Raw genomic sequence first — 22,244 nt, 5'->3', positions numbered from 1 at the left:
ACTTTTTCTATACCCATCTTTTTCTTCTCCTTTTGGTACCTCAATGACATGAAGCTTAGACCTTTTGGTTTTGTATCACAGGTTTTGTATCTCTGAGACTGTTATTTTTATTTTCTCTTTTGTTCAGTTTGAGAGATTTCTGTTCATGAGTTTTCAACTTTGCTGACTCCTCTGTCATTCTGTTTTGCCGCTGAGCCAATCCAGTAAACATCATTTCAGTTACTGTATTTTGGTTATTTCCTTTTTCCTTCTTCTTTCTTTCAAGTATGTTTGTTCTTCATGAATATAATAGCTGCTTTACAATCTGATAATTTCAACATCTAGTTAATCTTGGGGTTGGTGTCTGTTGTCTTTTACATTGAGCATTATTGAGATTTTTCTGGTATTTTATATCACTTTGGACTGTATCCTAGATATTTTAAGTGTTTTATTATGACACTCTGATTCTGTTAAAATCCTCTGTAGTGTGTTGATTGTTTTTGGTCATTATTTTAGCAGGCAATCAGCCTAGTTAGTTTTAGACTGCAAGTCCTAACGTGCCTTCTGTGGTTTTAATGTCAACTTTGTTTTCAAAGTCATTGCAGCACTCTTCAGGGAAACCCACGTGTGCACCACCTAGAAGTCAGTCTTAACTACACAGTAATCATGTTCTCAAAGCTGGTTGCTATGCTTCTTGGGGTCAGTTCCACACCTTTACACATCAGAGATGAACCTGGAACTTCCTGCACAGATGTCCTTTCTTCTAGCTCTCTCTTCTCTATGATCTCCCCCACACTCTGTAGCCCCCAAGGGCTACTTTTCTGAGTCTTCTGGCTAGAAAATCTTAGGTTTTAGCCTATCTGTGCTGCTCTGCATGTCTCATGGTGAGGGCCACCTTCAGGGCCCCAGTGAGAAAAGAAAAAAAAAATAGAGAGAAAATTAACATGGATTTCCCAACATTCCTTGAATCACAGGGCCCTTTTTCCCATTTTTTTCTGGTTAGAGAAAATTTTAACGTTTTGGCCACTGCTATCGCTGGCACCATTACAAAAGTGTGTCTCAGAATTGGGCAGGGAGAGTAAACAGAGACAAAAACGGGAATTCCTGCCACTCTGTCCCGAAGAGGCCCTCCATCCTATCCTAGCTCTTTGGTCAGAAAGTCAGCCTTTCTTTTGGACCTTTTTCTGTTCACATCTGCTGCACAGTTCCAGAATTAGGACTGCTCTTGACTCTTAAGCTGGGAACATGGGAGGAAAGCCCCATGAAACTCATAACTTTGTCATTCTTCAAGCTTTGATTTCTCCTTCCATCAGCCTCCTATTATTTACCTCGGATAGTTGTGTTTTGTATTCTGTGTAGGATTTTGGGTTGTCATAAGAAGGAGAGAAATGGTGAAGTGTGCCTACTCCATATTAACTGGGACCGGAAGCACCTCTCAAGACCCTCGTACTGCCTGGAGTGTGTTCCCTGAGGTCTTCATGCAGCTGTCAAAGGGCCGCTCCCTGGTCTTCCAGACGAGGTTTCCCCTGCCCCGTCATTCTTGGTCCCATGCAGTATCTGAAGTTATCTGAGTCACTTTTCTTTCTTTCTTTCCCTTTCTTTCTTTCTTTCTTTTCTTTCTTTCTCTCTTTTCTTTCTTTCTCTCTCTCTTTCTTTCCTTCCTTCCTTCTTTCCTTCCATCCTTCCTTCCTTCCTTCTCTCTGTCTCTTTCTTTCTTTTTTTTTTTTGAGATTTTTTTTTTTTTTTTTTTTTTTTTGAGATGGAGTCTCACTCTGTCACCCAGGCTGGAGTACAGTGGCACAATCTCAGCTCACTGCAACCTCCGCCTCCCAGATTCTAGTGATTCTCCTGTCTCAGCCTCCCAAGTAGCTGGGATTATAGGCATGCACCACCACGCCCAGCTGATTTTTGTATTTTTAGTAGAGACGGGGTTTCACCATGTTGGCCAGGCTGGTCTCAAACTCCTGACCTCGTGATCTGCCCACCTCGGCCTCTCAAAGTGCTGGGATTACAGGCATGAGCCACTGCACCCGGCCGAGTCACTTGTTTTTCTTGTGTGTTTGTTCTAAGTTTCTCCATCACAGTGTAAGCTCCTTGGGAATGTGGACTCTGTTCACATTGCTAGTCATTGTGTCTGCAGGGCCTAGAGCAGTCACATGTATCTGTGACTATGTATCTGTGACTAACGAGCTGGCTGATAGGAAGGAAGGCTGGATCTGACTGATTGTCAAGATTTAACAAGCTGGGCAATAGGAGAGGAATTAAGTAACCACCAGAAAACCTCCTGATCTCTTAAGAGGGACAAGTATGTAAAATGAGGAAGGGGAAAATGGATGGAAAATCAGTAGGATTCATTGATTTGCTCATGGATAACTAAGGAAATAATCAAGCCTTATAGCCTAGAAAAAAAATCAGGGTGTGGAAAGCAGGGGGCATAGGGCTGTTTGGATATGTGTTTAGACCGTGAGATCAACTGGGATCTACTGACTTTGCTGAGATAGCACATGCCTCTCGGGGGCTCTCTGACAGCACTTTGGGGAGGTTCAGGTGAGTCCTCTGGTGCAGGTGGAATTTAGGAGGAGTCTAAAAGTGAAGGCAGGGAAATAGACATCATTAGGACTTACAGTCCTTTTAAGCAAAAATTGTAAAAATGCAATGTAATTCCATCAATTTTCCAAAGCTTGCATGGTCAAGTAGTGATAGGGGATTGGCTGGTTGAGCTTTGGATCCCTTTCCACCCTCGAAATTCCATGATTCTGCAGAGTCCGGTAGGCAGTTGGAGAAAGATGGCACAGAAAAGCAGGTGAGGTTGTAGTACCAGTGGTGCAGACTTATGGGCAAGCAGCATCAAGGCTGTAGTTGGGGACATCGGAAGAGATGACCTCTCAGAAGAGAGTGGAGAGAGACAGCACAGTCAAGGGCAGCGGGAGTCAGGTGGAGAAGGAAAATCACAGTGACTGCAGTTTACACGGGGCAGATGCCAGTGTGGGTGTGCACATGGACCTTACACATTTTCCTCCATTCCTAATTTGTTCTAGTGCGTGGAAAGATCTAGGGCATCCCAGCCCCTCCAGCCTCAGCCTTTATTGTGCTTTACTGTGGCCTAGCAGGGACCTGTGAGCACAGGGTCTTTTTTGAAGTGTCCATCCTGTGAGTAAATATGACAGAATTTTGATCATTTTTATTTATTTTTATTTTTGAGATGGAGTCTTGTGCTCTCTCCCAGGCCGGAGTGCAATGGCACGATCTCGGCTCACTACAACCTCCGCCTCCCAGGTTCAAGCAATGCTCCTGCCTCAGCCTCCTGAGTAGCTGGGATTACAGGCACGTTTCTGCCACATCCAGCTAATTTTTGTATTTTTAGTAGAGACGGGGTTTCACCATGTTGGCCAGCCTGATCTCGAAGTCCTGACCTCAAGTCATCCACCCACTTGGCCTCCCAAAGTGCTGGGATTACAGGCGTGAGCCACTGCACCCGGCCCTGTCTTTAAATCCTACAAGCCTCACCTTGGAAAATGAGCTGAGACTAAGAAGTTCCCCCAATGTTTCTCAACCATTTCCTGTAGTCTCCATTATCTCTCCAACTTGCAAATTCAGAAATAAAAGTCTTTAGCTGTTTTCCTCCCAAGACATTTAATGTTATATTGTGTTTTCCCCCCTCTGAGAATAAATGAGCCCTGTTTGTTTTGTGTGCTGAAAAGAAAAAAGTTGAATAGCATTTATCTGAAAATAAACAAGGACTTACAAAATTTAAGAAGACTTCCTTGACTTGCAGCTGGAGAAATAAGGCTGTATTTTAAGAATTAAGTTAGACCAGATGTGAAATAACAGACTTTAATGGTATCCTTGAAACAAACAGGGGGGATAGGGAAACCCCTTGGGAGATTAATGAGCCCATTAAATGTAAACACAGTTATTTATTATTTTTTTCTCTTTTAAGACCAAAACAGAAGGTCGCGGATTCAGAACTAGCTTGTGAACAGGCTCATCAGTATCTTGTTACCAAAGCAAAAAACAGATGGTCAGACTTGTCTAAGGTAAGAAAATGATTATTTCCTTAAGAGGAAAGAAATTCTATTTCAATGTTTCAAGATCACTGGGATGATGAAGCTGTTCAGATCCAGCTGCTAAGATGGGAAAACAACTCTGTATACCCAGTGTGAGGACTCCTGCTATTCTTAAAAGACTTTTTCAAACTAAATTCTCACATTCAAGGTCAAGTGAGGTTTAGAAAGATAAGGAATTGTTGGAGTTACATGGACCGAAATTCCTGGCATTACTTCAGGCTTGATATGAATTAAAAACTTATTCGGTTGGTGCAAAAGTCATCGCAGTTTTAGCCATTACTTTAACAGAAAAACTGCAATACTTTTGCACCAACCTAATACATGAAAAATATAAGATGCTGTTGTACTTAATTTTATACAATATAAACATACATTTTAAAGAGCTGTTTCTTCCTGTCTTGCCAAAATTGTAGAAGCACATTTGTAAGGCAGATACCCTCCATGTGCAATCATATGAACTGTGATTATGGTATTGAGATGGGGCTGTCTAATCCAACAGGGCCAATGACAGCCAGACCTACAGGATAATAGAACTGCATATGCAAAACCGAGTTTGTCCTGAAATCTAGGCTGTGAGATCACCACTTTATAATGCAACAAGAATGCAATAGCTTCCCTCTAATAAGTATTTTTTAAATGCATTATGGAAATATTTTCACATTATTTTGAAAAATACCTCCACTTTGTTTCATTTGGTCACATTTGGTCATTTTCTTTCTGTGTTTGCTCTTTCTTGGCCTGTGCCCAATGTGAAATTTTGTCTTTGAAGTCCTGCTGACCTCCTGGGACCATCTCTACCCAACCTCCTGTCCTGCACAGAGTGGACTGTGGACTCCGTAGAGTGGACTGTCTGCTCTGTGGACTCTATGTAGAGGATTTTCTGTTCTGTGGACTCTATAGAGAGAACTGTCTGTTCTGTGGACTCCATAGAAAGAACTGTCTGTGCCATGGACTCCATAGAGAGGACTTGCTGCACTGTGGACTCTATAGAGAGGACTTGCTGTGCTGTGGACTCTATAGAGTGGACTGTCTGTGCTGTGGGCTCTATAGAGTGGACTGTCTGTGCTGTGGGCTGTATAGAGAGGACTGTCTGTGCTGTGGACTCTATAGAGTGGACTGTCTGTACTGTGGACTGTATATAGAGGACTGTCTGTGCTGTGGACTCTATAGAGAGGTCTGTCTGTGCTGTGGACTCTATAGAGAGGTCTGTCTGTCCCGTGGACTCTATAGAGTGGACTGTCTGTGCCGTGGACTCTATAGAGAGGTCTGTCTGTGCCGTGGACTCTATAGAGAGGTCTGTCTGTGCTGTGGGCTCTATAGAGAGGTCTGTCTGTGCTGTGGGCTCTATAGAGAGGTCTGTCTGTGCTGTGGGCTCTATAGAGAGGTCTGTCTGTGCTGTGGGCTGCATAAAGTGGACTGTCTGTGCTGTGAACTCCATAGAGTCAACTGTCTGTATTGTGCACTCTATGGAGTGGACTGTCTGCGCTGGCCCACACCAACCAGTCCCACAGACTGGAGCTCTGTGTGGCCCACTTTCAGACAGCCCTCTAGGTTCAGGGTAAGGGAAGGGTCAGGACTAGAAACTTTCATGGATTGTGTCTAACAAGTCACTGCCAAACTCAAGGTCATCTAAATTTTCTCTTATGTCGTCTTACAGGAGTTTTATAGTTTTGTATTTTACAATTAGATTTGTGATCCATTTGAGTAATTTTTGTGGAGGGTATAAGGTCACTGTCTAGATTCATTTATTTAAAGGTGGATGTCCAGTTCTTCCAGCACCATTTGTTGAAAAGACTGTCTTCACTTTGTTGAATTGCCTTTGCCCCTTTCTCAAGGATATGTTGATTACGTGGGTCTGTTTGTGGACTCTCTATTGTGTTCCATTGGTCTACTTGTCTTTTCTTTAACCAATACCACTGTCATGATTACTGTAGCTTTATAATAAATCTTGACATCAGGTAGTGTCAGTTCTCCAAGTTTGTTCTGTTTTTTTGCAGTATTGTGTTGGCTATTCTGAGTCTTTGCAGCTCCATATAAACTAGAGTAAGTTTATGGATCTCTACAACACAATTTGCTGGGATTTTGATTTTGATTGAATTGAACCTATATTTGATGCTATTGAGCCTTCCTATCCATAAACATGGAATATCTCTATTTAGGTTTTGCAAACATTAAACATTTCTCATCAGAGTTTTGTAGTTTTCATTATATAGCTCTTGCATATAAGAGCTCTTGTAAATAAGACCAGGCTGGTTTGGAATTCCTGGCTTCAAGCGGTCCTCCTACCTCAGCCTCCCAAGTAGGTGGGATAACAGGTGCATACCACCATTCCTGGCTAACATTTTATTAGATTTATACCTAAGTATTTCATTTTGGAGGTTGCTAATGTAAATGGTATTGTAGTTTTCTTTAACTTTTATTTTAGGTTCAGGGATACGTGTGCAGGTTTATTATATAAGTAAATTCATGTTGTGGGGGTTTGTGATACAGATTATTTCATCACCCAGGTACTAAGCTTAACACCCAATAGTTATCTTCCCAAATCCTCCCCCTCCTTTCCCCCTCCACCCTCAAGTAGGTCTCAGTGCCTGTTGTTCCCTTCTTTGTGTCCATGTTTTCTCATCATTTAGCTCCCACTTGTAAGTGAGAACATGCGGTATTTGGTTTTCTGTTCCTGCATTAGTTTTCAAAGGATGTTAACCTCCAGCTCCATTCATGTTCCTGCAAAGGACATGATCTCATTCTTTTGTATGACTTTGTAGTATTCTATGATGTATATATTCCAGTTTCTTTATCCAGTCTACCTTTCATGGGCATTTAGGTTGATTCCATGTGTTTGCTATCATGAATAGTGCTGCAATGAACATACCCGTGCATGTATCTTTACATTTGTATTATATAAATATATGATATGAATATATTTGCTATAGAAATATATATTAATATATTTCTATAACAAATATATTTCTATAACAAATATATTAATATATATTTATGTTATATAAATATATTTATATAAAATATTTATATATTTATGTTATATAAATATATTTATATTTATATATTTAGAATGATTTATATTTCTTTGGGTATACACCCAGTAATGGAATTGCTGGGTCGAATGGTAGTTCTGTTTTTAGCTCTTTGAGGAATCGCCACACTGCTTTCCACAATGGTTGGACTAATTTATACTCCCACCAACAGTATATAAGTGTTCCCTTTTCTCTGCAACTTTGCCAGCATCTGTTATTTTTTTACTTTTTTTTTTTTAATTGAGATGGAGTCTCACTCTGTCTCCCAGGCTGGAGTGCAGTGGCATGACCTAGGCTCACTGGAACCTCCGCCGCCCAGGTTAAAGTGATCCTCATGCCTCAGCCTCCTGAGTAGCTCAGACTACAGGTGCATGCCACCACGCCCGGCTAATTTTTTTGTATTTTTAGTAGAGACAGGGTTTCACCATGTTGGCCAGGCTGGTCTCAAACTTCTGACCTCAGGTGATCCACCTGCCTTGGCCTCCCAAAGTGCTGGAATTGCAGGTGTGAGCCACCACACCTGGCCGACTTTTTAGTAATAGCCATTCTGACTGGTGTGAGATGGTATCTTATTGTGGTTTTGATTTGCATTTCTCTAGTGATCACTGATGAGCTTTTTTTCATATGGTTGTTGGCCACATGTATTTCTTCTTTTGAAAAGTATCTGTTCGTGTCCTTTGCCCACTTTTCAGTGGGGTTGTTTAAGTTCCATATAGATGCTGGATGTTAGACCTTTGTTAGATGCATAGTTTGCAAATTTTCCTCACATTCTGTAGGTTGTCTCTTTATTGACAGTTTTGCTGTGCAGAAGCTGTCAAATCTAATTAGATCCCATTTGTCAATTTTTTCTTTCGTCATGAAATATTTCTCAGTTCTTACGTCCAGAATGGTATTGCTTAGGTTGTCTTCCAGGGTTTTTATAGTTTTTAGTTTGACATTTAAGTCTTTTATTCGTCTTGAGTTTATTTTCTGTTATAAGGAAGGGGTAAGATGGCCGAATAGGAACAGCTCCGGTCTACAGCTCCCAGCGCGAGCGACGCAGAAGACGGGTGATTTCTGCATTTCCATCTGAGGTACCGTGTTCATCTCACTAGGGAGTGCCAGACAGTGGGCGCAGGTCAGTGGGTGAGCGCACCGTGCGCCAGCCGAAGCAGGGGCGAGGCATTGCCTCACTCGGGAAGCGCAAGGGGTCAGGGAGTTCCCCTTCCAGGGGTGACAGACGGCACCTGGAAAATCGGGCCACTCCCACCCGAATACTGTGCTTTTCCGACGGGCTTAGGAAACGGTGCCCCAGGAGAGTATAGCCCGCACCTGGCTCAGAGGGTCCTACGCCCACGGAGTCTCGCTGATTGCTAGCACAGCAGTCTGAGATCAAACAGCAAGTCGGCAGCGAGGCTGGGGGAGGGGCGCCCGCCATTGCCCAGGCTCGCTTAGGTAAACAAAGCAGCCTGGAAGCTTGAACTGGGTGGAGCCCACCACAGCTCAAGGAGGCCTGCCTGCCTCTGTAGGCTCCACCTCTGGGGGCAGGACACAGACAAACAAAAAGACAGCAGTAACCTCTGCAGACTTAAATGTCCCTGTCTGACAGCTGTGAGGAGAGCAGTGGTTCTCCCAGCACGCAGCTGGAGATCTGAGAACGGGCTGACTGCCTCCTCAAGTGGGTCCCTGACCCCTGACCCCCGAGCAGCCTAACTGGGAGGCACCCCCCAGCAGGGGCAGACTGACACCTCACACGGCCGGCCAGGTACTCCAACAGACCTGCAGCTGAGGGTTCTGTCTGTTAGAAGGAAAACTAACAGAAAGGACATCCACACCAAAAACCCATCTGTACATCACCATCATCAAAGACCAAAAGTAGATAAAACCACAAAGATGGGGAAAAAACAGAGCAGAAAAACTGGAAACTCTAAAAACCAGAGTACCTCTCCTCCTCCAAAGGAACGCAGTTCCTCACCAGCAACGGAACAAAGCTGGACGGAGAATGACTTTGACGAGCTGAGAGAAGAAGGCTTCAGACGATCAAATTACTCCGAGCTACGGGAGGATATTCAAACCAAAGGCAAAGAAGTTGAAAACTTTGAAAAAAATTTAGAAGAATGTATAACTAGAATAACCAATACAGAGAAGTGCTTAAAGGAGCTGATGGAGCTGAAAACCAAGGCTCGAGAACTACGTGAAGAATGCAGAAGCCTCAGGAGCCGATGCGATCAAATGGAAGAAAGGGTATCAGCCCTGGAAGATGAAATGAATGAAATGAAGCGAGAAGGGAAGTTTAGAGAAAAAAGAATAAAAAGAAACGAGCAAAGCCTCCAAGAAATGTGGGACTATGTGAAAAGACCAAATCTACGTCTGATTGGTGTACCTGAAAGTGACGGGGAGAATGGAAACAAGTTGGAAAACACTCTGCAGGATATTATCCAGGAGAACTTCCCCAATCTAGCAAGGCAGGCCAACATTCAGATTCAGGAAATACAGAGAACGCCACAAAGATACTCCTCGAGAAGAGCAACTCCAAGACACATAATTGTCAGATTCACCAAAGTTGAAATGAAGGAAAAAATGTTAAGGGCAGCCAGAGAGAAAGGTCGGGTTACCATCAAAGGGAAGCCCATCAGACTAACAGCAGATCTCTCGGCAGAAACCCTACAAGCCAGAAGAGAGTGGGGGCCAATATTCAACATTCTTAAAGAAAAGAATTTTCAACCCAGAATTTCATATCCTGCCAAACTAAGCTTCATAAGTGAAGGAGAAATAAAATACTTTACAGAGAAGCAAATGCTGAGAGATTTTGTCACCACCAGGCCTGCCCTAAAAGAGCTCCTGAAGGAAGCACTAAACATGGAAAGGCACAACCGGTACCAGCCACTGCAAAATCATACCGAAATGTAAAGAACATCGAGACTAGGAAGAGACTGCATCAACTAACGAGCAAAATATCCAGCTAACATCATAATGACAGGATCAAATTCACACATAACAATATTAACTTTAAATGTAAATGGACTAAATGCTCCAATTAAAAGACACAGACTGGCAAACTGGATAAAGACTCAAGACCCATCAGTGTGCTGTATTCAGGAAACCCATCTCACGTGCAGAGACACACATAGGCTCAAAATAAAAGGATGGAGGAAGATCTACCAAGCAAATGGAAAACAAAAAAAGGCAGGGGTTGCAATCCTAGTCTCTGATAAAACAGACTTTAAACCAACAAAGATCAAAAGAGACAAAGAAGGCCATTACATAATGGTAAAGGGATTAATTCAACAAGAAGAGCTAACTATCCTAAATATATATGCACCCAATACAGGAGCACCCAGATTCATAAAGCAAGTCCTGAGTGACCTACAAAGAGACTTAGACTCCCACACATTAATAATGGGAGACTTTAACACCCCACTATCAACATTAGACAGATCAACGAGACAGAAAGTCAACAAGGATACCCAGGAATTGAACTCAGCTCTGCACGAAGCAGACCTAATAGACATCTACAGAACTCTCCACCCCAAATCAACAGAATATACATTTTTTTCAGCACCACACCACACCTATTCCAAAATTGACCATATACTTGGAAGTAAAGCTCTCCTCAATAAATGTAAAAGAACAGAAATTGTAACAAACTGTCTCTCAGATCACAGTGCAATCAAGCTAGAACTCAGGATTAAGAATCTCACTCAAAACCGCTCAACTACGTGGAAACTGAACAACCTGCTCCTGAATGACTACTGGGTACATAACGAAATGAAGGCAGAAATAAAGATGTTCTTTGAAACCAACGAGAACCAAGACACAACATACCAGAATCTCTGGGATGCATTCAAAGCAGTGTGTAGAGGGAAATTTATAGCACTAAATGCCCACAAGAGAAAGCAGGAAAGATCCAAAATTGACACCCTAACATCACAATTAAAAGAACTAGAAAAGCAAGAGCAAACACATTCAAAAGCTAGCAGAAGGCAAGAAATAACTAAAATCAGAGCAGAACTGAAGGAAATAGAGACACAAAAAACCCTTCAAAAAATCAATGAATCCAGGAGCTGGTTTTTTGAAAGGATCAACAAAATTGATAGACCGCTAGCAAGATTAATAAAGAAAAAAAGAGAGAAGAATCAAATAGATGCAATAAAAAATGATAAAGGGGATATCACCACCGATCCCACAGAAATACAAACTACCATCAGAGAATATTACAAACACCTCTATGCAAATAAACTAGAAAATCTAGAAGAAATGGATAAATTCCTCAACACATACACCCTCCCAAGACTAAACCAGGAAGAAGTTGAATCTCTGAATAGACCAATAACAGGAGCTGAAATTGTGGCAATAATCAATAGCTTACCAACCAAAAAAAGTCCAGGTCCAGATGGATTCACAGCCGAATTCTACCAGAGGTACAAGGAGGAGCTGGTACCATTCCTTCTGAAACTATTCCAATCAATAGAAAAAGAGGGAATCCTCCCTAACTCATTTTATGAGGCCAGCATCATCCTGATACCAAAGCCTGGCAGAGACACAACAAAAAAAGAGAATTTTAGACCAATATCCTTGATGAACATTGATGCAAAAATCCTCAATAAAATACTGGCAAACAGAATCCAGCAGCACATCAAAAAGCTTATCCACCATGATCAAGTGGGCTTCATCCCTGGGATGCAAGGCTGGTTCAATATACGCAAATCAATAAATGTAATCCAGCATATAAACAGAACGAAAGACAAAAACCACATGATTATCTCAATAGATGCAGAAAAGGCCTTTGACAAAATTCAACAACCCTTCATGCTAAAAACTCTCAATAAATTAGGAATTGATGGGACGTATCTCAAAATAATAAGAGCTATTTATGACAAACCCACAGCCAATATCATACTGAATGGGCAAAAACTGGAAGCATTCCCTTTGAAAACTGGCACAAGACAGGGATGCCCTCTCTCACCACTTCTATTCAACATAGTGTTGGAAGTTCTGGCCAGGGCAATTAGGCAGGAGAAGGAAATCAAGGGTATTCAATTAGGGAAAGAGGAAGTCAAATTGTCCCTGTTTGCAGATGACATGATAGTATATCTAGAAAACCCCATTGTCTCAGCCCAAAATCTCCTTAAGCTGATAAGCAACTTCAGCAAAGTCTCAGGATACAAAATCAATGTGCAAAAATCACAAGCATTCTTATACATCAATAACAGACAAACAGAGAGCCAAATCATGAGTGAACTCCCATTCACAATTGCTTCAAAGAGAATAAAATACCTAGGAATCCAACTTACAAGGGATGTGAAAGACCTCTTCAAGGAGAACTACAAACCACTGCTCAAGGAAATAAAAGAGGATACAAACAAATGGAAGAACATTCCATGCTCATGGGTAGGAAGAATCAATATCATGAAAATGGCCATCCTTCCCAAGGTAATTTACAGATTCAATGCCATCCCCATCAAGCTACCAATGACTTTCTTCACAGAATTGGAAAAAACTACTTTAAAGTTCATATGGAACCAAAAAAGAGCCCGCATTGCCAAGTCAATCCTAAGCCAAAAGAACAAAGCTGGAGGCATCACACTACCTGACTTCAAACTATACTACAAGGCTACAGTAACCAAAACAGCATGGTACTGGTACCAAAACAGAGATATAGATCAATGGAACAGAACAGAGCCGTCAGAAATAATGCCACATATCTACAAGTATCTGATCTTTGACAAACCTGACAAAAACAAGAAATGGGGAAAGGATTCCCTATTTAATAAATGGTGCTGGGAAAACTGGCTAGCTATATGTAGAAAGCTGAAACTGGATCCCTTCCTTACACCTTATACAAAAATTAATTCAAGATGGATTAAAGACTTAAATGTTAGACCTAAAACCATAAAAACCCTAGAAGAAAACCTAGGCATTACCATTCAGGACATAGGCATGGGCAAGGACTTCATGTCTAAAACACCAAAAGCAATGGCAACAAAAGCCAAAATTGACAAATGGGATCTAATTAAACTCAAGAGCTTCTGCACAGCAAAAGAGACTACCATCAGAGTGAACAGGCAACCTACAAAATGGGAGAAAATTTTCGCAACCTACTCATCTGACAAAGGGCTAATATCCAGAATCTACAATGAACTCCAACAAATTTACAAGAAAAAAACAAACAACCCCATCAAAAAGTGGGCGAAGGACATGAACAGACACTTCTCAAAAGAAGACATTTATGCAGCCAAAAAACACATGAAAAAATGCTCACCATCACTGGCCATCAGAGAAATGCAAATCAAAACCACAATGAGATACCATCTCACACCAGTTAGAATGGCAATCATTAAAAAGTCAGGAAACAACAGGTGCTGGAGAGGATGTGGAGAAATAGGAACACTTTTACACTGTTGGTGGGACTGTAAACTAGTTCAACCCTTGTGGAAGTCAGTGTGGCGATTCCTCAGGGATCTAGAACTAGAAATTCCATTCGACCCAGCCATCCCATTACTGGGTATATACCCAAAGGACTATAAATCATGCTGCTATAAAGACACATGCACACGTATGTTTATTGCGGCATTATTCACAATAGCAAAGACTTGGAACCAACCCAAATGTCCAACAATGATAGACTGGATTAAGAAAATGTGGCACATATACACCATGGAATACTATGCAGCCATAAAAAATGATGAGTTCACGTCCTTTGTAGGGACATGGATGAAATTGGAAATCATCATTCTCAGTAAACTATCGCAAGAACAAAAAACCAAACACCGCATATTCTCACTCATAGGTGGGAATTGAACAATGAGAACACATGGACACAGGAAGGGGAACATCACACTCTGGGGACTGTTGTGGGGTGGGGGGAGGGGGGAGGGTTAGCACTGGGAGATATACCTAATGCTAGATGACGAGTTGGTGGGTGCAGCGCACCAGCATGGCACATGTATACATATGTAACTTACCTGCACATTGCGCACATGTACCATAAAACCTAAAGTATAATAATAATAATAATAATAATAATAAAAGAAAAAAAAAAAAAAAAAAAAAAAAAAGAAAATATATTTGGGGGCCACAGGTGTACATTTCTCTTAGGCAAACACCCAGGTATGTAATTTCTGGGTGTGTGTTTAACTTTGTAATAAACTGCCAAATGGTTTTACAAAGTGATCATGCCATTTTATACTCACAGCAGCGTACGAGAGTTCCAGTCGCTCCAAATCTTTTCCAATAAACGATATGGTCAGTTGGGATGTAGATTTTGATAAATATTGTGCTCCAAATGTGTATCAGATGCAATGTTGTTGGTTGTTTAAACCAACATCTGTTCCCACCCCCTTTCTTTCTTGCCTCTCTGCATTAAGCTAACACATTCTCAGTCTCCCCTGCATCTATGAGCGTTCAATTATATCACAGCTCCAGCCAGGAGGGTATAAACCAAAGTCTGCTGGGACCTATCTAGGTAAGCTTTTATTTACCTAATACAGGAAGAGATGTGTCAGCACTACTTCCTCTCTCCCTCCTTGCTCCTTACTGACTTGAATGCAGACATGGTTCCTGGTGCTGTGGTATGCGTCTTGCCACAGTGAGAGGGAAAGGCCAAGAGAACCACAAGAGATAATGGAAGCACTGAGCCACCAAAACAGAAGCCACCTACCTTTAAACTTCTAATTAGATGAGAAAAGTAAACCTCAACTTATTTAAGCCATTGTGCCCTAGGTACTCTCTTACTTGCAGAATATCGGACTAACATTTTTTCATGTGTTTATCATTCATAAAGAATACAAAAGGGAGTCAACAGCTGGTACCTCTATTGCATGGTTTTCATTTTAGTATTTTGTTCTTTTAATATACATTTACTTGATTATGACTGAATTTGGAACTTAATTTGCTTAAAAGCTATTCATTATCTTTCCTGTTATATGCCTGTATACATCTTTCGGATATTGATTCATAAAAATTCTTTATATCTCAATAAACTCAGCTCTTCATCTGTCAAAAAAAAAAAAAAAAAAAAAAAAAAAAAAAAAGGAAGGGGTATTTGTTATAAGGAAGGGGCCCAGTTTCAATCTTCTGCATATGGTTAGCCAGTTATCCCAGCACCATTTATTGAATAGGGGAATCCTTTCTCCATTGCTAGTTTTTGTCAGCTTTGTTGAAGATCAGATGGTTGTAGGTGTGCAGTCTTATTTCTGGGCTCTCTATTCTATTCCACTGGTCTATGTGTCTGTTTTTGTACCAGTACCATACTGTTTGGTTACTGTAGTCCTGTAGTATACTTTAATTGGGTAACTTGATGCCTCTAGCTTTATTCATTTTGCTTAGGATTGCCTTGGCTATTTAGACTCTTTTTTGATTCCATATGAATTTTATTTTATTTTATTTATTTTGAGACAGGGTCTCACTCTGTCACCTAGGCTGGAATGCAGTGGTGTGATCTTGGCTCACTGTAACCTCAGCCCACCAGGCTCAAGTCGTTCTCCCACCTCAGCCTCCCAAATAGCTGGGACCACAGATATGTGTCACCACACTCAGCTAATTTTTGGTATTTTTTGTAGAGATAGGGTTTCGCCATGTTTCCCAGACTTGTCTTGAACTCCTAGGCTCAAGCCATCTGCCTACCTCAGCCTCCCAAGGTTCTGGGATTATAGGTGTGAGCCACCATGCCTAGTCCCATATGAATTTTAAAATAGCTTTTTCTAGCTCTACGAAGAATGTCATTGGTAGTTCAACAGGAATAGCATTGAATCTGTAAATTGCTTTGGACAGTATGGTCATTTTAATGATATTGATTATTCCGATCCATGAGCATGGAATGTTTTTCCATTTGTTTGTGTCATCACTGATATCTTTGAGCAGTGTTTTGTAATTCTTATTGTAGAAAACTTTCACTTCCATGATTAGCTATATTCCAAGGTACTTTGTTCTTTTTGTGGCAATTGTGAATGGGATTACATTCCTAATTTTGCTGTCAGTTTGAGACCATACTGTCCAAAGCAATTTACAGATTCAATGCTATTCCTGTTGAACTATCAATGACATTATCTCTCATGAGAGATGATGGTGTGTAGTTTTCTTTACTTGTAATATCTTTGTCTGGTTTTGGTATTAGGGCAATACTGGTCTCATAGAATAAGTTAGGAATTATTCCCTCCACTTCTGTCTTTCTGACATAAGTTCCTGTAAAGTTTTCTGCTTATGGGTGTCTGTCCCAGTAAGTTGTGATTCTCTGTATTCACCTGTCTGTCTCTCCAGTTTTGGGGACAGTGATTTGGCCTGTAACTTCACTTGTCTTATGATTTAAGAAGAGTTGTTGATTTTCCAATTTGTTCAGATTTTTACTTGTTGTTGGGACAGAGTGGTAACTTCCAAGTTTCTTACATGCCAGACCTGCTACGTGTTTTTAAAGGGACTCTGAAATCCTACAGACTCAATTTTTTTTAAAGCATAATTTTTTTTAAGTTATGACTCTACTATGAAGTATATAAAATGCATATATATAGTTTAAATAAGTTTAAAGTAGTCACCACGTAACCATCATTCAGGTGAAGGAAAAGAATATTGCCAATATCTTAGACCAGCAGCCTGCACACTTTTTCTGTAAAGGCCCAGATAGTAAATATTTTTGACTTTCTGTCAAAACTGCTCAACCCTGTAGCACTTGGTACCATCAGACTTCCTAGTTTTTTCCACTGGATATGTAATAGTATCTCATTGCAGATTTGATTGGCATTTTGTTGGTTATTAGTGAGATTGAGTATCTTCACTTGGTCATTTATTGGTCAGGTTTCGTTGATTGTGAAGTGCTTGCTCGAGACTTTAAGTCTTCATACTGGTTTGTCTTTTTCTCATTGGTCAACAGAAACTGTGACAATGGTTATAGTATACACCGCTCTGTGGTTCCTTCCTGCTCTTTTGTAAGTGACATGTGGTGCAACTATCATCTCTCAGTGTGTATGGTGTGTTCTTACCTTTTTTATATGATGTCTTTTGATAATTGTAAGTTCTTTTTAATGTAGTCAAATTTACTAACATCTCTCTGTAGGTCTTGTTTAAGAATTCTACTCTGGAGTCATGAAGATATTCTCTCACACTCTCTTGTAGGAGCTTGTTTAAGAATTCCACTCTGGAGTCATGAAGATATTCTCTCACACTCTCTTGTAGGAGCTTGACAGTTTCAGCTTTCACATTCAGGTCTTGAAATCTGGACTAGATGTTTCCCAAGTGTTGTGAAGCAGGGACCCAGTCTCATTTCCTCCATATGGAAGTCCAGCTGTCCCAGCACTGGTCATTGTGAAGTCCCCCTTCCCCTGGCGGATCTGAGCATCACCACTGCCTACATCACTGCCCGCGGGTGCTACTGACCTCCTCATTCTGTTCCACTGATCAGCTTGTCTGTGCTGGCACCTACATCACATCTTTGTCGTCGCTATAACTTAATGATACATCTTAATTAATTGGTAGGCAACTCCCTCTACTTTGTTCTTCAAGAGTTTTGAATCGCTTTGTCAAGTTCCACAAAGAAAATGACACCTTTACTATTATATTTGAGTTTTCTAATTCATGAACACAGTGTCTCTCCATTTATTTTGATCTTCTTCAATATCTTTCAGTAAAGTTTTATACTTGTCTGTATAAAGGCATTTTTCAGATATCACAGATTTATTCCTAGGCCTTTCTATTTTTGATGCCTTTTGTAAATGTTATCTTTTAAAATTTCACTCTCTGTGTCTGATATATAAAAACTGTGATTGATTTTGCCTGTTGATATAGAATCCAGACTGCTTGCTAAATTCACCTCTTATAATAATTTATTTGTGGATTCTTTGTATTCCTGTGTATACAGTCATGTCAGTGAATAATAATAATTGTATTTCTTCCTGTCCTATCATTACACCTTTTATCCTTTTTCTTGCCTGATTAAATGGGCTGAGACCCCGCAGTACAATGTAGAATAGCGGGCGATGGAGATATTCTCGCTTTGTTCCTGATCTTAGGGGGAATGTTTTGTTCTTTCACTATTAAGTATCATACTTGCAGAGAACTCTGTAGATGTACCCATTATATCCACCTCATCGTGTTGTTATGAAGAAGATTAAATGAGCTATTACTTGGAAACAACTGAAGACATTGCTGAGAACCACATGTGTTAGCTTATTCAAGTCTATGGTCCTTTTATATGCCTGACAATACCTTCTGTACCCATCAGGGCCATAAAAATGGTACCATATAATCTTGTCATAATAGCTGGAGTCTAATATCCTTCATTTCCCCTCTTACAGCCAGAGGGCTAAAACCAAACCATCATTGAGATGAGGATCCTCCATCTCATTTCCTGGGCTCTGGTTGGCCCTTATTTCTAATCATTTTTGAACCCAAGTTGTTGATCAGGAGAAGAATCCAGGTCAAACCCCTGAGGCAACTCAGAAACCACCCCCTTCCAACACCTAATTCTCATTTCCGTTTTGCTCTATCACTTTCTTTCCAGGAATGATGAGGATACCTGGAACGTAGATTAAAAGGTGATTAAGGAGGTGGATGGGGATACAAATGCCTTAGAGTTTCCCAGATATTGACTATTGAACATCTTTTCTGCTGTCATACGCACATTTCACATGTTCCTAAATACCATCTTCTGATGTTGTAGAATTTTCTAGAAACCGATAATGAGGGCAATGGCATTCTTCGACGCCGGGACATAAAGAACGCACTGTATGGTTTTGATATTCCCCTCACACCAAGAGAGTTTGAAAAGCTTTGGGCAAGGTAAGTGGCACATGAGACTGGCTGGTTTCCATTCTTATGGACTAGAGTTGCTTGCTGTGGCAAATTCAGCCTAATCTTTCCTACATCAGGGTAACTGGGGGCTGGGAGTATTTTCTCTTGGTTGCATCTGTCTCATCTCCTGCGTCTTTCCTTGTTCCTTGCTCCTTGGTGCTCATAGCAAGCACCCTTGGTGGATGGGTTGGTCTTCAGTAACACGGAGAACCAGGGTAAATGCTCATCCATACCAGACTTGAGAGGTTTCTGTTTCCAAGGACCTGGGAGCTCAAGCCCAAACCTTTACTGTTTTAACAAAACAAGTCACTCTCCAAGGACTTAACTCTAATATAACTCACTCAGCAGATATGCAATGGGTAAAGGGAAAAGCAGTTTCTCCCCGTTACCTATAGATGGAAATTAATGTTGCACAACTGTTTTATAGATAAGTAATTTGTGGGAAGAAAAACCAAACGTTTAGCAACTTGGAGTAGCTTCCCGAGGATCTCTTAAACTAAAAATTGTATCCGATGTTGGTTCCCTTTGTCAAATGTATTTTCGATTTAGCTGTTTTGGAATTGGGCCCCCAGTTATGGTCTTCCCTGGATAGATGTCTAAGTTTCACATTTCACTAACAATGTGGCCTATTTCCAAGTTCCAGACCCAACTTCAAATTACCTCCTTCTTCATTATATGTCCGTAGTCACCTGTATTCCCCCAAGATGGTATACCAACATCGTACGTACACTCAGGAGGCAAACTCATGAAACAGTTCATACCATTTCCCAGCTTTTCATCTGTTCAAAGTGGCAGGCTGAAATGTTGGCCAAGTTTAGAATTAGGTGGGTTGTTTTGTGTCTAATTTAGAAAAGCAACTGGAAGTTCTTACAAAATGCTTACTTTTTAAAGATCAGTTCCAACACAGGGTCCAGTTAGACTCCCTGCCCATTTCTGTTTGAGTAGCTTACATTAGTGGTTCCAGCTGGGTATAGGCAGATCTTTGTGGAGTAGGCAAATGCATAGCCCTGCCTCTCAGTTGACCTTTAGGATGCTCCAAAGATGACAACATGGTCCCTGTCTTTGGGGAGCTGTCAGGGCACAGAATGCATTCACACAGGTAGCTATGGTACAGCAACAACTGTGCAAAACCCTCGGGCAGAGAGCAAGTCAAGTGGCGTGGGCAGTGAGGCAGGAGCATGGGGCTAGCGGGGGCTGGAAGCTGTCATGGGTCCAGATGGAGAAAGAGACATTCTTGTTCAGCAGGCCACCTGTCTGCAGGGAGGCAGGTGTTCTATCAGAAGTGGCATGGGACTCCCAGGGTCGGAAAGGAAGGGTAGGGCCGCTCCCTTACCAGGTCCTTGCTTTCTGGTGTTATTAACCAGGCAGTCGGGAACAATGGAATTTGAGTGTGGTTGTGGGGCGAACAGAGCTTCGGTTTAGGAAGATGAGTCAGGAAACAGTTCAGGGGAGAGGCTGGCTGGGGGTGCTGGCCCTGGGAGACCACCGCTGTCACCGGGGGGACAGGACGAACCCCTGAGTACGAGCTGGCCATGGGGATGAGAGGTATTGGAGTCATGTCCCCCACAAGGGTTCCCTTGTGGGAAATGAGTGTGGATGGAGCCTCTTTCTGAGGGTGGGACAGAACTTGTTTCCATTTCCACTAGAGGTGGACACTCACTGTTGGCTTGTGGCTAAAGTTTCTTTATACGTTTATGAACATAATTATGAAATGTGTGGATTTTCACCCTGTGTTGACAACTGCTTGCAGTCAGAATTTTGTCCACTATTGTTTAGTTGACCTCATGCCACACATAGTGAGTGGTTAAGAGCAACAGCTCTGCAACCAGATGCGTGGGCATAACTCCTGCCTGCTTCCTGCTGTGTGGCCTCCATCAAGTTACTTAGCTTCTCTGTGCCATATACTCCTCATCATCTGCAAAGCAGTAGATGATGTTCCCTGTCACCCAAGGCCACTTGAGGCCTGGGTAAGGAGTCATATTAAGTGCTAGCCCAGGGCATGGCGTGCAGTAACCACTCAGTAAATTTAACACACCCTCTCTTCATTTGTTCACCCAGCAAACGCTTCTTAAACACTGGCTCTGCACCTTTGCAGAGGTTTGTGGGGCTGAGGATGACCAAGATAAACGAATAATCCAGAGCTCATCGCCTAAAATACACAAATGCTCTTAAGGGGAGAAAGTCTTGGTAATTAAGTGCTGTGTCCCTGCCAGGACCTCTGAAGGCTCAGAAATCAAGGACTAATAAACTGGGCTTTTAAGCTGAGTTATTTCACATACAAGATTAATTTATGAGGAAGTGGAAGAGTGATGGTGAATCTGGTTTGCTAGAGAGAGAATACATTCAGAGGCCATAGAAAAGTCCAGTTTTGGGGCTGGTAATTCCTCTACCCCCTCCCTTCAGTGAATCCCTTTTTCCCTCTGGAATTGCCTTTGGGTCGGCACACACATTCACCTGGTGACCCCTCCCGTGTCCGTGTTTTTCGTTTTCCCTTAGGTCAATCGTGCAATTCCTAGGACACTTTGCAAATTATAGCACCTATCATTTTTATTTCACTTCATTAGATGAACTACTTCCTGGAAAGTATTGCATGCAATATCTACATTTTCAAAATCAAATCAAGTTTTTATTGATTCAAGATTTTCTTCACTGCTATTTTTTTGTTCTCCACTTTTTTACTGTGTCAAAATACACATAACACAGTTTACCATCTTCACCAATTTTAAGCACACAGCTCGGTGGTGTTCAATACGTTCATCATGTTGTGCAGCTGTCACCACCGTCCAGCTCCAGAACTCTTTCCATCTTGTGAAACTTGAGATTTTTTTTTTTTTTTGACAGAGTCTCACTCTGTCGCCGGGCTGGAGTGCAGTGGTGCAATCTTGGCTCACTGCAACCTCCGCCTCCCAGGTTCAAGTGATTCTCCTGCCTTAGCCTCCCGAGTAGCTGGGATTACAGGCACCCATCACTATGCCCAGCTAATTTTTTGTATTTTTAGTAGAGACGGGATTTCACCATGTTGCCCAGGCTGGTCTCGAACTCCTGACCTCTTGAGACAGTCTCTCTCTGTCACCTAGGCTGGAGTGCAGTGGTGCAATCTCAGCTCACTGCAACCTCTGCCTCGCAGGTTCAAGCGATTCTCCTGCCTCAGCCTCCCTAGTAGCTGGGATTACAGGTGTGCACTACCACACCTGGCTAATTTTTTGTATTTTTAGTAGAGATGGGGTTTCACCATGTTGGCCAGGCTGGTCTCAAACTCCTGACCTCAAGGAATCCACCTGCCTCAGCCTCCCAAAGTGCTGGGATTCCAGGCATGAGCCATGGCACCAGGCCTGAGATTATTATTATTATTTTAACTTTTAAGTTGAGGGTGTATGTGCAGGTTTGTTATATTGGTAAGCCCATG

General features: G+C 41.7%; 1 protein-coding gene across 15 annotated transcripts in view; it reads left to right on the top strand.

The window, feature by feature from the left end:
• The window catches only part of EFCAB6 (EF-hand calcium binding domain 6), a 306,732-nt gene that overhangs the window by 201,337 nt on the left and 83,151 nt on the right, over positions 1-22,244 (top strand). For all 15 annotated transcript variants that reach the window (XM_054543760.2, XM_054543758.2, XM_063722923.1 and 12 more), the window contains 2 exons: positions 3,920-4,016; positions 18,708-18,826. In XM_054543760.2, coding sequence (XP_054399735.2) covers positions 3,920-4,016; positions 18,708-18,826 — 216 coding nt within the window. The remainder of the gene's footprint in view (positions 1-3,919; positions 4,017-18,707; positions 18,827-22,244) is intronic.

Source organism: Pongo abelii, chromosome 23 (assembly GCF_028885655.2).
Source record: "Pongo abelii isolate AG06213 chromosome 23, NHGRI_mPonAbe1-v2.0_pri, whole genome shotgun sequence".
Classification (NCBI taxonomy): domain Eukaryota; kingdom Metazoa; phylum Chordata; class Mammalia; order Primates; family Hominidae; genus Pongo; species Pongo abelii.
The sequence above is the reverse complement of the archived record's forward strand: the minus strand, read 5'-3'. Positions and strand labels throughout refer to the sequence as shown.